Raw genomic sequence first — 14,478 nt, forward strand, 5'->3', positions numbered from 1 at the left:
TGCCGCACTCATAATTCGGTTACTTTATCGAAATACCGCAAAGTGTAAAGTGCGTGATTTGCTATTTCTTATCGAATCGACAGCGGAAAAACAAGGACGACGATATCAGCCTATAAACATGTTAACATTAGTAACAACGAAATTAATTACCGCATAATCATCTGGAATAATGACAATGTGACGTGGGTTGCAAAAACGAGAGAAATCTGATACGCAAACCACAAGTAAGTCTTATTCGTGGTCTTATCGATTCCCCTGCCTCGCTCGAGATTTGGTGTTTAATTGTTTTTCCGACATGCTGTGCAATCAGTCCCGTTTCCGCTTACAAACTCTTTATAAGCCTTTGGTCTACTCGAAGTTTCTACAGTTCTGTACCTCAGTTTGCCAAATTAAATTCAAATCACTTTCAAAGTCTGGAAATATGAGCACCAAGGATCTCTCTGCGAAAGTTTCGAAGGTATGATCGAAAGTTCAATTATCATCGTTTTCCGACGGTTTTGCACAATGTTATAATCAGCGGAGTCAATTGCTTGCCATTATCTTGTCTAACAGCTGGTAGTATGTGATGCCATCTAAATGAAAGATTCCTTCACACAATTATATACATGGGAAATTGGGATAAATACACCGTGTGACACGATATCGGTACCCATGAAACGGATAACTATAATATAATAGATTGATATTAGTTATCTTATGTTTCTATCACGTCTGTGACGACATTATGAGTTCAAAAGGGCCCGCGAAATTTTGCTAAGCACAGCCATCTCGACTTAGGCGTCAGGCGGGAGAAACGGCTTAGCATTTGAAAGAGTCTACGGGAAGACGCCCAACCAACCGGTTTATAATTCCCCGTAGTGATTGTTTAATCATTGTTATTCACGAACGCCGCATATACACATATATAACTATTTCATTATGTACTCATATCATTACTTATTCATATTTGCTTTTAAAGTAGACGAGGAAGCATAATCTTGATTTCACTATTAAATTCATGATATAACTTTCTTATATTTCTGTTCGTGGCACGACCAAAGCGCAGCGGCGCAGTTGACCGCTGCAACGTCAGCATTCCCGCGCCCGCCAGATCCCGGGTGTAATCAACACCGGGGTGAGACGAGCGCGAAATCACGCGCTTCGAGGATGGGCGTCGCGAGGCGAGCCTTTGTCTTAAATTCTAAAGTCAGCAAAAACCTTGCTCGCTGTCCGACGCTTCAAGGGGTGTCGGACGAGCGAGCGAAGGCAGTCCCGTTAGAGACAGCTTAAAAACCATATCTCCGGAACCCGGCTCCTTCAAAGCTGTCGTGTGTAGAGTCATCGGTCTTAGAGTCACCGACGATTAGAGGGAACCCTCTAATTCTACACGCGGTCACCGAAAGCCCCTCGTGTCGCGCTGTTAGTGTTTTGAAGTTAGTTAATAAGTGTTGAACCTCGAGCCACGAACTCGTTAGAGCCGTGTAGTGATAAGTGTAGAGGTAATTGTGTGAGAGAGCGAGTATTCGGATTTGTAATCACCGAAGAGTGAGTAGGGAATGAATGAAAACATTAGGTTAAGAACATTTTTGTAAGCTTCCTCGTCACCTATTTTCTCTTGCAATTTCCTTGCTATCAATTTCATTAAAAATTTGGTTTCATCATAAACATTTCTAAAAACATAAATATTAAATCCCCCAACCCTATTCCCAAGGATCGCCCTGTAGAGGACGATCACCACGTATCCACGAAAAAAATAAGTATAAACCTCTACGGTTATCTCAGAGGGTGAAGTCAGTCACGTGCGAAACCGCTCCGCACGTGACAGTTAACACAAATTGAAATTAAATTAACACATTGACATCGCCAGTAAATATCCGTACGCATCCTAACGTGTGAGTCAAGAATAAAAAACAAAACTAAGTCACGAGATCCAAGAAATCATCAATTTTTACAAACTTCTTCGCATGACGGAATCGCCGCGAAGAAAACTTAAGAAGACCGTGGATTCCGAATTTTATCGAAAGATTCTCAAAATCACATGGACAATTACACGACGGAAATGCTGCCTAGTATAAAGCATATAAAGCAAAGGGATGAGTGATTTTCAATTTATTCATAACTTATCAACTTTTTAATTTATTTGTGAATGTTTGAATGAATGTGTAATTTTGATTATTTTGACGATGGACAGGATTTAAAGAGTTTTTATATGTTATTTATATTTTATTTATATTCCCTTTACATTTTATTTATATTTTATTTATATTCCCTTTACATTTTATTTATATGTTATTTATATTTCATTTATATTTCATTTATATTTCATTTATTCAATTGATAGTCGAAGTCGTATTTATTATCGTTCTCGTCATTTTTTTTGTAAGCCTGTCCATTTATTTCATTCATTTTTGATGTGAAACATCTTTAGCCGCACGTAAAACCGATTTCTGGCGTGGCGACGCATGCCGTGGCGACGCATGCCGTGGCGACGCGTCGCCACGCTATATGATGGTATATATATACAGTCTATATGTAGTAGTGTGTACGGTGTGGCGACGCGTCGCCATGCGCAATCGACTGTACGATTCTCTTCCCACTCGATCCGGCGTTAAGCCATCTCTCTCGCCACACTGAGCTCGGATACCTATAGTGTATACTCCATAGTGTATACAGTGTTGTTTACTACGGTACACCTAACCTGTGTTTTACTTAAAAACAAATTATTTTTTATGCGAAACATCTATAGCCGCACGTAAAACAGATTTCTGGCGTGGCGACGCAAGCCGTGGCGACGCGTCGCCACGCTATATGATGGTAGTACGGTGTGGCGACGCGTCGCCGTGCGCAATCGACTGTGCATTGTATACTCCCGGAGTGTATACAGTGTTTTGTTTTTGTTTACTACAGTACACATAACCTGTGTTTTACTTGAAAACAAATTATTCTGATAATAAAATGTCTGACAGTAATAATTTAGAGAGTGAAAGTGATCAGCCTCCTGCAAAAAAAGCAAAATCACCCGATGACACACTATCAAGTCATCAGTAAGTTAATTATATTTTTATAATTAAAGTGTGCATTTATCTGTGCATTAAGCACGCGTATATTTGGTGTGTTTTAACGCCAGTAAATGTAAAATTATACTGATTTTTATTTTAGCTTCCTTTAACACTTATATATATATTTTTTTAGAGTATATAATAAAAAAAAAGAACGTCAAAAACGATACAGGGAGCAGAACAGAGACAAATTGAAGCAGCGTGAAGCTGAAAGAAGAGAACGCATACAATATTCACAAAGTATTGCCGGACCATCTACATCTTCAAACACAAATAGAATAGAACTGCATAATGAAGAAATAATTACTGCTCAAAGTTCATCTGGTTTGGAAAAAATACAACCATCATCCATTCAAAGAAATGATCAAGGGAATGAACTAAATGCTCTCAAAAAAAAAAGAGAACGTCAACAGAGATACAGAGAGCGGAACAGAGATAAATTGAAACAACGTGAAGCGGAAAGAAGGAGGTGTCTACAAAGTGCAGATGTGATTACAGAATTATCTACTCCAAATATCGAATTTTCAGAAATAATTAACGATCCAATAATAGATGAAATAAGTACGAATTCTCGAAATATAGCTGGTTTAGAAGAAATGCAGCATGTAGTGGTTGAAGTTTTTGATGTGAAACATTTTTTATTTTACCAACGACTCAAATTCTTACCCATCCCCTTATTTACATTTGTTTTTGACCTCCCAGACTAATTTCAATATATGCAAAAACAACAACAAGAAACAATTATTTACACGTCTTGTTTTTGAGGCACCTGCAAATAATGTTTTTAACGATCCGCATTTTACGCATACAGTGAAACCCCGATTAACCGGGCTGCTCGGGATCCGGGAATTGCATCTCATATTCAACAATCGCTAGTCGATCGATCGGAAATGTTTTATAATTCAGATTAACCGTGATTTCACTTGTCCATGGATTCTTCGGTCCTAAGCAGCTCGGTTATTCAGGGTTCTACTGTATACGTAAAATGAGGGTCGTTAAAAAAATTATTTGCAGGTACCTCAAAAACAAGACGTGATAGAAACATAAGATAACTAATTGCGATCTATTAAAGTTGTAATGAATTTTGTTTATTGATTATAAGTCAAATATAAAAAAAAGGGAAACAAATAGACAATTGCGAGAAATAGTTGTTGACTATCAAAGAGAAAATTATGCATTTATTTGGGTCATTTTGGTTTAATAAGTCAATTATAATTTAATAGTACATAATTCCAAATTTATAGTCCCTGCACGTCGCAACCCAACAAACTTGGTTTGATAGTTTAAAAAATATAAGTGGACGGCACAGGTGCATAAGTTAAAAGATATAAGAGACAATAGTCGAGTAAGAATAAAACAAAATAGTAACAATAACATAAAAGCGGACGGTAAAAGGGTATACATATAGATAAAATCGAGCGGAACAACTATTCGAAGAATTTGAAGGGAGAGTGTTTGATGTGTCGTGTTCATAATTTCAGAATGGTGTGACTTTCTTTATTGTTTCATTTCGTCGTTATTTATTTAATTTGTTACCTGATCAGGATTTGGGTTAATTTCACACACTTTATTATTTACTGACACCTCCATACACAACTCTCTCCTTCTAAAGTCTTAGGCCTACTAATTTGCTGATCCGCTGATCCGTCCGAACTTCGGTTCTTACTATCGTCTATCCAAATATATACATCGTCACACGGATATCTGTTTTACAGATATCGATATCGTGTCACATAGTGTATAATTTCAATTATTAGTAACCGTACATAAAAACTAGTACGTGTTAGAAAAAAATACGTATATGTTCTTCTTAAACGTTATATGAATGAATAAACATAAAATTTTTAAGAGGGTACTCAATATTAGTATTTTATGTCACGTAGTGTTATCCGTCTCAATTCTGCGCACCAGATAATTGATTTTACTATGCAAGATCGACTGTTTCTTGTGTATTTCAAGTACAACCATCAATTTTTTTTCGAATTAAAACGATACTTTATCTACGTTTCGAAAACGGAATTTTGAACCAAATATCTTTATTGAAAAGTTTGAAATTTTTGCACGACAATTTGATGGTTCATAATTTATAATTATTGTCCCCCCCGCCGCCATTAGTGAATTAAGGTAATTCGTACGATAAAATCAGATTGGCAAAAAAATAGACGAGATTTTACAAGTACGAATCAAATATCAGGTGTGATATTTTTACCTCAATTTCTCTCGAATTTCAGGAAAATATATATACATAATAGGAAGAAGTTTCTGGAAGGCAATTTGAACACTTCCCTTGTATACCAGACGTCCCTAGATAAAATTAATCTGTAATTCAATTCGTTACCGATTTACTAGGCATAATGATTTCCCAAAACGCACATGTTTCAAATTATTCGCCGTATTTTTCGTAAGAGAGAAAATAGCATACTCACAAGTATTTGCATAATTTTCGATGTTTTTAATGTGCGTGGTATTTTAGTCCGAGAGCATCTTTCGTTACTGTAACGTGAGCGTTGCATCGACTGACAAATTGACCATATTGTTCTCAGATCGAGGATGGTGATGGGAAAGTTCAAGACTTCTATCAAATCAGAAGAGAATTGTGTTCGAAGGGAAAACTGTTTGAAGATCCACAATTCCCGGCAGTATCTGCGTCTTTATTTCCCAAAGGGATTCCTAAGGAGCGTTTTATGTTCAATTACTTGAAATGGGTACGGCCAAAGGTAAGGAATAATCTCGATCGATTGATAAAACAGACTGTTTACTGTGGACCATGTCACTGTTTTTCTATCGTAATGAAATATCGAACATCTCAGGCTGTCCGCGGATAAGGAGAGATGGTTCGGAGTGATTTTGAAATCGAAACATTTTATTCAATTAAAATTAATGTAATTATTTCTACTGACTGTAAGGAAATCACCGCTGAACCGAAATTTTTCGTGGATGGAGTCTCTCGATTCGATATTGAGCAACAAGGATTCGGCAATTGCTGGCTAATCGCAGCAATATCTCGTCTAGCGATGGATCCAAACCTGTTGTTCCAAGTCGTGCCTCAGGATCAGAATTTCAACGAAAACTACGCCGGAATATTCCATTTCAGGTGCGTGCGCATCGATGTCAGCTACGGTACAAGATCCCAAGGATAATTATCATTTGAGAAATTAATCATTCGACCTTTATTCCACGAGTTTCTTGAAATTCCTGCACCGTTTGAACCTGTTGCGCAGATTTTGGCGGTATGGAAAATGGGTCGAAGTCGTGGTTGATGACCGTCTCCCTTGTTATGGGACTGCTCGTTCAAGTGAAAGAACTGAATTCTGGAGCGCTCTGCTTGTCAAGGCGTACGCCAAGTTTTACGGTTCCTGGGAGGCCACAGAAGACGGCCAGTCAACCGAAGCCTGGCAGGATTTTACCGGTGGTCTGACTTCGATTTACGATTTGGACGTTGCACAGTCAATACCTTTCGAAGTTTTACTGGAAGCTTGGGAGAAAAAATTGCTTATGGGATGCGGTACTCCTAAGGTACGGAATCAGCAGACAAAAAACCCTTGAATCCGACTTCGAGCAACAAATGTTTCTTCGAAATGGTGTCATGTCAAAATACCCCCAACTAAATATCCCCTTACGAAATGTCCATGTAATAAATATCCCACCGGAGTATTTGGTATCGGTACACACGGATAGACAAGAAAAATAAATATTTATTGCCCCCACAATATGATATGGAAATAATGATCAATAATCATTATATCTTACTATCTCACGAAAAAACTAAACACGAGCTCACGCTACTGTCAAAATCACCTCAAAATTGAATAGCGTTCGCCTTTCAATGTTTCTCCTTTATTTTCATAAAATTATTTTTAATGAAAGACCATTCCATCAGAATGATTTAACATGCAATTTTAAGAAAGATATTTTCACTCATATTTCGTCTGGTTTCGATTATTTCTCTTCTTTTCAACTTTGTGAATGTTCCATTATTCTCACAGATTATGAAGAAACTTGACGGCTTGTATGGTGATCATGCCTACTGTATTACGGAAGTCCGTAAGTACAAGGGGAAAAATATGGTGAGACTGAGGAATCCATGGGGTATGATGGAATGGCAAGGCCAATTGGGCGATGCGTGAGTATTTAAGTCTGTATTTCTATTTTTTACACTTTTCACAGTTCAGAAAATAACAGCACCGATCCCTAAAATTGCCGTTTTGTGTTTAGCAGACAATTTTATTTATATATAAGCAGACAGACTCAATAATTTTATTCTGAAGCATTTCATTTTCATGGTTTCGATTTTCAAATGAGATGAGAATAAGTCAGTTCGAAAGAGGGCCAATTTTTTTTACAGAGATCCTCTGTGGAAAACCGATAGTAAGATGGCAGAGGCGCTGAATTTCAAGCCTGACGCAGATGGCGAATTTTGGATGCCCTACGAACTGGTTTCGGATTATTTTACTAAACTTGGAATTTGTGAGCCACTCGATACAAGCACAAGAAAATTGGAAGTCACTACTTTCGAAGGAGAATGGCAGTACAATACTACTGTGTCCAAAGGTCACTTGAGTACGTATCTTTGGAAATTGATTATCTTTATTCCGTAATCTATAATATTTTGCGTATTGTGTAAGGATGTATAAAGAAAATTTCATTTGGTTTCTGTACATTTTCCCACATCTCGGTCTGGTTTTTGGCTCTTTGGTCTCAATGAGTCTATGATTCCATTCCCAATTCTCTGGAATAGCTTTGCACTATTTCTAGGAACCTTGTGTCAAAATGCTCGATATCGCATAACGTTGGGAAATGCGGAACAAGTAAACGGAAAGTGCACGATAATCGTGGCATTACTGCAGAAAAATCGAAGGTCGAAACGACTAAAAAATTTGAAAATTGGATTTGAAATTTATCAAGTACGTCCGGATTTTCAAGAATACAAACATATTTTTTTGTTTTTAATATCTGTCAAGAAATTATCACCATGCAATTTTTTTGAACAGCTGGACAATCCTGAAAAATCACCAAACCCCCTAGACATCGATTTCTTCAAAAAAAATGAGTCCGTATCTGGATCCGGTGCGGTTGGGGAGCAACGGGAAGTTCAACGCAAATTTGAACTAGTTCCCGGAGTTTACTGTGTAATTCCTTGTGTCTATCGGGACAGTCACTCGAATAAGGGATCCGAATTCGTGGCCATTTCTGACGAAGCAGAAGATTTCTTGCTCAGAGTCTTCTTTGGGAATTCAAATAACTTGATGTAAATGGCGTAATTTGTGGTAATTCGTGATTGCCGCCGACAGAGAAGAGTAATAATTTTACAGCGACTAACGGAATTCTAAGAAATCATATCTTATTCGGCAAAAACTACCTCACAGCATCCTATCAATCTTAATTGTAATGGGACAACCATGAACCATTTATAACCACAATCTAATAGTTTACTTATTTACAACACGCTTGAATTCTGTAGTTATGAATTCAAGTGAAGATTACGAGCATACGTTTCCACGTAGCGTGATTACACAAACAATTGTCACAGTTGCCATCAGAATAGAACGGCGCCTCCAACTTTAAATGTCTACGACACATCCAAAGCAACTCATGGTTTTCGTCAGCCGACGTTTGCATGGAGTTACCTCGTTTAAGTAGCCAGTTATTCTTGACGAACAATGACAGCGAAAATATGTATTATTTTCTAACCTCTCTTTAGTCGTAAATAAACATGTGTATTTTATTTCTGATCTGTTGGTGTAAAGAACGTTTCTCTTCATACTTGTGTTATTTTTTTTTTTTTTTTAAGCGAATTTTCAACACGCGTTTGGGATGGAAATCTAAATGAGTAAAAGTGAAACGTCACGAAAGTACAATTACTCCTCATTGTCTGGGCAGCGTGGATTGTTACCAATTTACGTTTTGTCGAGGTGACCAAAAAATGGAATCCAACTATATTTTTGTAAGAATCGAAAATATCTCGTTGTTATTTATCCGATAACCATTTTCTCGCAGTGCATACGAACTAGGGTAGTTCTTATTTTGGTCATGTCGGAATTTTTTCGCGCTCATTTCCCAAAAGTAATCAACATATATAGAAAAAAATTGGCCGCAACCCCGAATTCGTCCGATAACTCCAACACGTCCCGCCAAGCAGTCGAATCTTGAATACGGAAAAATGCATTCATTTGATATTTTGTGGGAAATTTAATGCTATACAATTTTCGCAAATCTAATATTTATCACGTTTTCGGCGAAGAACTGCTTTTATTTTCTAATTATATATAATTAATAATGATAATTTCATTTTATTGGTTCGCATAATCGCATTAATCACGGTAATTAATTCTAATAAATGTGAGCGCCATTTTCTCGGATGACATCATTCATAACTATGTATGTAAATTACCTGTGTATACGAAGCTTTTTGAATAAATTACTTGTAACAACATAAGCTATATGTTTGTTGATAAGCCGTGAATCATGAATAACAGTTCAAAGAATGAAACACATTATTATTCATTGAAATTGGATGTATCAGTCGAATTTGGAACCAAAAAAATGTGCTCGATAATGTGACTCATCTCAGATTATTAATTACTCAACTATCCCGATCAAAATCCGCGGTTCTCGATCGTTTTCATGCCAAGTGAATAGTGTTATGGTAAAATGCGCTGAACTCTATTTCATTATTGATTTTCAACACCTGTTTTTCAATTTTTTCGTTGTGATACGTCTTTGAATGGGCTTTCTACCTCATACGTAAACAGAGAGAATGATAGAGCAAATTTTAAAAAAATGTACCAAATTCTACGTTAAGAAACAAAATTTTTGAGCCATAATAGAAGATGGGCTTTCAATAACTTCTAGAGAAAATAATTCATAAACAAATTTTTTTTTTGGTAATTTTGATTTATTTTTCGAAAAAAAATTAGTTTTCCAATTTTTTTTTAGTAATCTTGTTTTATTTTCCAAAAAAAAATTAGTTTTTAAATTATTTTCACTAGAAGTTATTGAAAGCCCATCTTCTATTATGGCTCAAAAATTTTGATTCTTAACGTAGAATTTGGTACATTTTTTGGATAAAACCAAAAGTGTCCCATTGAACGAAAATCCAATTTTTTGATTAAAAATGGCCGTAAAAGCGTCCCGAAATTTTTTTTTTCAATTTTCGTACTTTTTTTCAGAATGAGCATCAAACAATACTTAAAAATTTTTGTATTGAATTAGGTTATTTCAATTGTTGTCAGAAACATGAATTTTTTCCGTTAATTTATTCAAAAATCGACAACTCCGGAACGGGAAGAAATAAGGAGCTACAAATTTAGCTGAGGACTTCTTTCTATATGTATAAAAACATACTAAAAAATCATAAAAATCTAAGAGGGTCACCGTCGCAACGTCTTTAAATTGACATGGAATGACCCATATAGTTTGTTGCCGAGTATCGTAGAATTCATGGCTTGAAAAAATAATAAATGCTAGTTGTTTCGTAAGACTCATCTTTGAGACTAGGTTTCTGGTCTCCTGACCTGATACACTGTTCCATTTAATAAATTTTTTCTTCTTCATGCTGGCTTCGAGAATTGTATTCGGAGCTCTTCACACTTTTCCCTCATCTTGGTCACTTTGCAGGGTCTTCGCACTTATCTCCCCATCAATTTTCCTTGCAATAAGACAGCCTTTTCGTTAGCCTCTTTCGCTAATTAATCCGTCCTTTCATCTCTTTCTATACCTTAATGGGCTGGTTCCCAAAGTATCGTGATATCCGTTCGATTCTGAGCTTCTCGTGAATCATATTTGTGACTCCTGCAGAGATTCTACTCATCCTGCTGTGTCATCAGTCCCTTACTTAAGTGCCTTGCCACGCTCATCGAATCCGTACATGTCATGGTATTCCTTGGGATCGCATTGGCCCTTGAAAGCTTAACTGGTTGACAAATTCCCTGAATGCAGTAAATATTGTACTTTCGGGATTTGAGACCAGTTCCTGTGATAATTGAGGAAAATCTTCCGAAAACATTCCGAACTCGCATCCTAATTGCTTAGACCGCACTGAGCCATCCGGATACGAAGCATGACTTCATGATCCGGGTACACTTTATTTATAATTGTTTTGAAATGTCGTGCATTCTCCATGGGAGGCTTGAAACTATGTCCTGTATTGAGCTCGATATTTTGATTATTAAATAGTGCCTGGTAATCCAGTCAACAAGTGGCTAAACCGTCTTCCTTCTCCATCCCCTCCGTTATCAATTTGATTTCCTGCCATGAGTCTTGTATCCATAAAGCTAGTGCTTGCTCTCTTGGAACGTGTCTTTGATTTTTGTTAGCTTGAATTTTTTTTTCCCTTCTAAATGTGGTTATACTTTAGAGCTAGATTCTCTATAAGAAACCTTAAGGTAAGTTCTTTAAATCTATCTCAGACTGTTATAAGGACGCTGAAGTGCAGTAGAGTATTTATCGGCGTAAGTAAGGACTAAGTAGTCCCTTACTTGTATTCCCAACCACTATTTGCCTTTCCTCCGCAAAGCTATGAATCATTTTATTTTTTAACGATCCGTGAATAAGCCTCGAAAACTGGAGAAATTTTAAGTGTTATTAAAAACTCTATAAGCTTATCCAAGTTGACATCATAATAACCCCCTTCTTTCTGTATAAAGATGACTCCTGCCTTGAGGCTTTGGATCTCTGCAATATCCAACTCTAACCGCGGATCCATTACACTATCACAGATCGACTCCCCCCTCCGAAGGCCAATGAAATTTGGGTGAAGTAGGTTCCTGGTCTCTACCCACCAAATTTACCTATGGCCAATCTTGCGCGAATCCTGGAGCATTTCCCAGGTCGTGCTCATACCTACGTCGTTTATTGATAGGAATATTTCCGGGCGCTCCGTCGTTCCAGTTCTGGGTGTATTCTCGTAGCTTCACCTGTATCAAGTATTCTAAGATTTAGATTTAATATGATATCGGGAATGCAATCGCCCCCCCCCCCCCCCCCCCCCGGTGTTCCTGCGAATGCTACCCGACAGCAAATAGTGTGCGTTCAAGTTTCCGAAAATAATGGTAGTTTTTGTTCCTTCTACTTCTTGAAAGAAGTTTCTGAGTGCTTCTTTTGCGATTTTTAACTGTGTTTGTAATATTTAATATTTAATCATTGCTCCTAATACTTCGACTCCTGGCGGTGTATTGCGTAGAGTAATCTTCTTAAACACGAAATTCTCAAGAATAAACATCAACAATCCTTCTCCATTACCCATCCCTCTGTCTTTCCTGATACAGTAAAGGTATTTGAAGTACAGTCTGTACTTGGAGAAACTTTTTGACCTATTTTTAGACAATCATACAACATCACATTCATTTAGCAAGCTATGTAAGTCTAGATATTTCGACGAGACTCCATTTATATTCCAACTAACGATTTCCATTGTTGATTGAGTTGTTTTTTCTTTTAATCTGCCTTAAATCTATTCGAAAACTCCAGAGAACCTTCTGTAACTTTCATCCACTTCCTTATCTTTTATGTTTGTGGCCTTTCTAATCCTAACCGGCATCCTCTGAGTTTCTTCCATTTCTGGAGGAGATCGAGCATCCTGCTTAGCTATTCGCCTCTTTATTCTCTTTTTTTTAATTCTCCTTTTTCCCTTCACGAATCTATAGTGGCCACGATAGTTTAGCTGGGATTCTTCTATATTAGGATTCTTGAATTGGGGATATGGTGAATTTGTGCGTGCTGCCTTTTAAGACCTTATTTAGAGCTAATGCCTTAATGTTGCTTGGGACTCTTACCCCCTCAGATTTTTCACTGTATTTAACCGCGAGTCTTTGGTTAATGCGCCCCAGAATCTCCTGGCTTACTTTAACCATGTTTCTACTAGTAACTTCTTCCTCGAACGTGGGTTCCAACTCTAGGAAGGGATGGTTGTCGCTTTCTCTCAGATGAGGTGAATCTTGTTTCCTCTGGTTGCTGTTCCTTGTCTGAATTCGATCTGATCACGCCGTCTCGGCCCTCTCCTTCCTTATCTGCTGAGTCCCAGACTTCCAAGTCTGAGATATTTATTCCATGTATTTTGGCAAATGTTTCTTGGGTCCAAACTTCAACTTCTTTGAAACTGGAACCTATTGTCTCCGTAAGCTTGGCTATTTCTATCGTATTTGTAAATAATACAGACGGAGTCAGAAGCTCTATGGTTTTGGGTACAATTCGCACATTTGATTTTCTTCGTGCATTCGTCCTCTTCGTGGATTTCCCCAAATCTATTACACCTTGTTGTATGGCTGTAATTGGCAACTACGTGTCAGAATCTTCGGCAGTTGAAACATCTTTTGGTCTTAGGAAGAAATTCTGATACTATCCTGACATTGTTGTAGATCTTAGTCGCATCCGGAAGTGTTGAACGGGTAAACATTTTGGCCGTACCAGTATTTTTTAACTCAAAACCCTGTTCCGATTCTTCAGACTCTACCTTTCTTCTCATTAGTTCTATTTTTTCAATAGTACTTTTTGACTCAACATCAAGCCCCTCCCAAACGACCTCCGCATGGAAGTCTATCGGAATGCACAATCCTTACATTATAAATCGCTAATGTTTGAAATTACGGCTACTCAATTTGTTCCTATCTGGTCGATGCTCGGACCTCTACAATGTTATTTGCTTCTACCGCAGTGTCGAACTGTATCGCAAATTTTTCTTGACCTGCCTTATTCATTTCTTCTATTACGACATTATTATCCTGCAGCTCCTTCTGAAGGTGCAATGGAGGAAAATTGCCCAGGTTTTTTTAACGAGTCCTTGTAATAATCGTGAACCACGAAAGGAGGATTTCCAGAATCATCGTCTCTGTTGATTGTTTGCTTTCTAGTATGTATTGAGCTTCAAGTGGTGGTTTGGAGTCCCCATCCTTTGTTAGCCTAGAGTTCATGAATTCTTCTGATTTTCCGAACTCTACCTAGGAATTTCCTGACTCACTTCGGCCAAGTATAGTGCCCTCACTACTATTCTGGACAGAATTTCTCTAGATAATTCTGAACTAACCCGATTATATTCTGAATGTCCTTTCGGGAGATATTGAAACATTGTAGATCAATCTCTGCTTATGATTTTTGGCCTTTATTTAAAAACTGTCTGCCCTGCCAAGTGATCTGTCATGTCTGCCTCTTTTTTTGTTCCCTCTATCTGTAAGCATCGTTCCCTGCTCCCCTAGTTTTGCCTATATCTCTCTAAACGATTTGCTTCGAACGGCTTGTGCCTAACAGTGACTTTATTACTACTTATTGCCTTGGAGGTAACTAAACCGAATTGTTGTTAATCCCAATAAAAAGAAATTTAGTAGGACTATGGAAAAATCTTACCGTTGGCTGCTCGATGTATAAATCGACTATTAAGATCTTACTGTGATAGACATCGGTAATCGGCTTGTGCCTATGTTCATTGCACATTTGTCTTTACCTTAAT

At 37.5% G+C, this 14,478-nt stretch overlaps 1 protein-coding gene across 2 annotated transcripts; it reads left to right on the forward strand.

Annotated features, from left to right (window-relative positions):
• The first annotated feature begins 329 nt into the window (after positions 1–329).
• On the forward strand, positions 330–9,464 carry LOC124220570 (calpain-B-like). 2 transcript variants are annotated; one of them, XM_046629681.2, is made up of 10 exons: positions 2,713–2,783; positions 2,862–3,023; positions 3,172–3,526; positions 5,582–5,755; positions 5,945–6,132; positions 6,260–6,554; positions 7,025–7,161; positions 7,384–7,598; positions 7,794–7,942; positions 8,030–9,464. In XM_046629681.2, the coding sequence occupies exons 2-10, from the start codon at positions 2,935–2,937 to the stop codon at positions 8,288–8,290; spliced, it is 1,863 nt and encodes a 620-aa protein (XP_046485637.1). In that variant the 5' UTR covers positions 2,713–2,783; positions 2,862–2,934; the 3' UTR covers positions 8,291–9,464. The 2 variants fall into 2 exon arrangements, with proteins under 2 accessions (XP_046485640.1, XP_046485637.1); XM_046629684.2 differs by lacking the exons at positions 2,713–2,783; positions 2,862–3,023; positions 3,172–3,526 and adding an exon at positions 330–457.
• Positions 9,465–14,478: the final 5,014 nt, after the last annotated feature.

Source organism: Neodiprion pinetum, chromosome 5, assembly GCF_021155775.2.
Source record: "Neodiprion pinetum isolate iyNeoPine1 chromosome 5, iyNeoPine1.2, whole genome shotgun sequence".
NCBI classification, from domain to species: domain Eukaryota; kingdom Metazoa; phylum Arthropoda; class Insecta; order Hymenoptera; family Diprionidae; genus Neodiprion; species Neodiprion pinetum.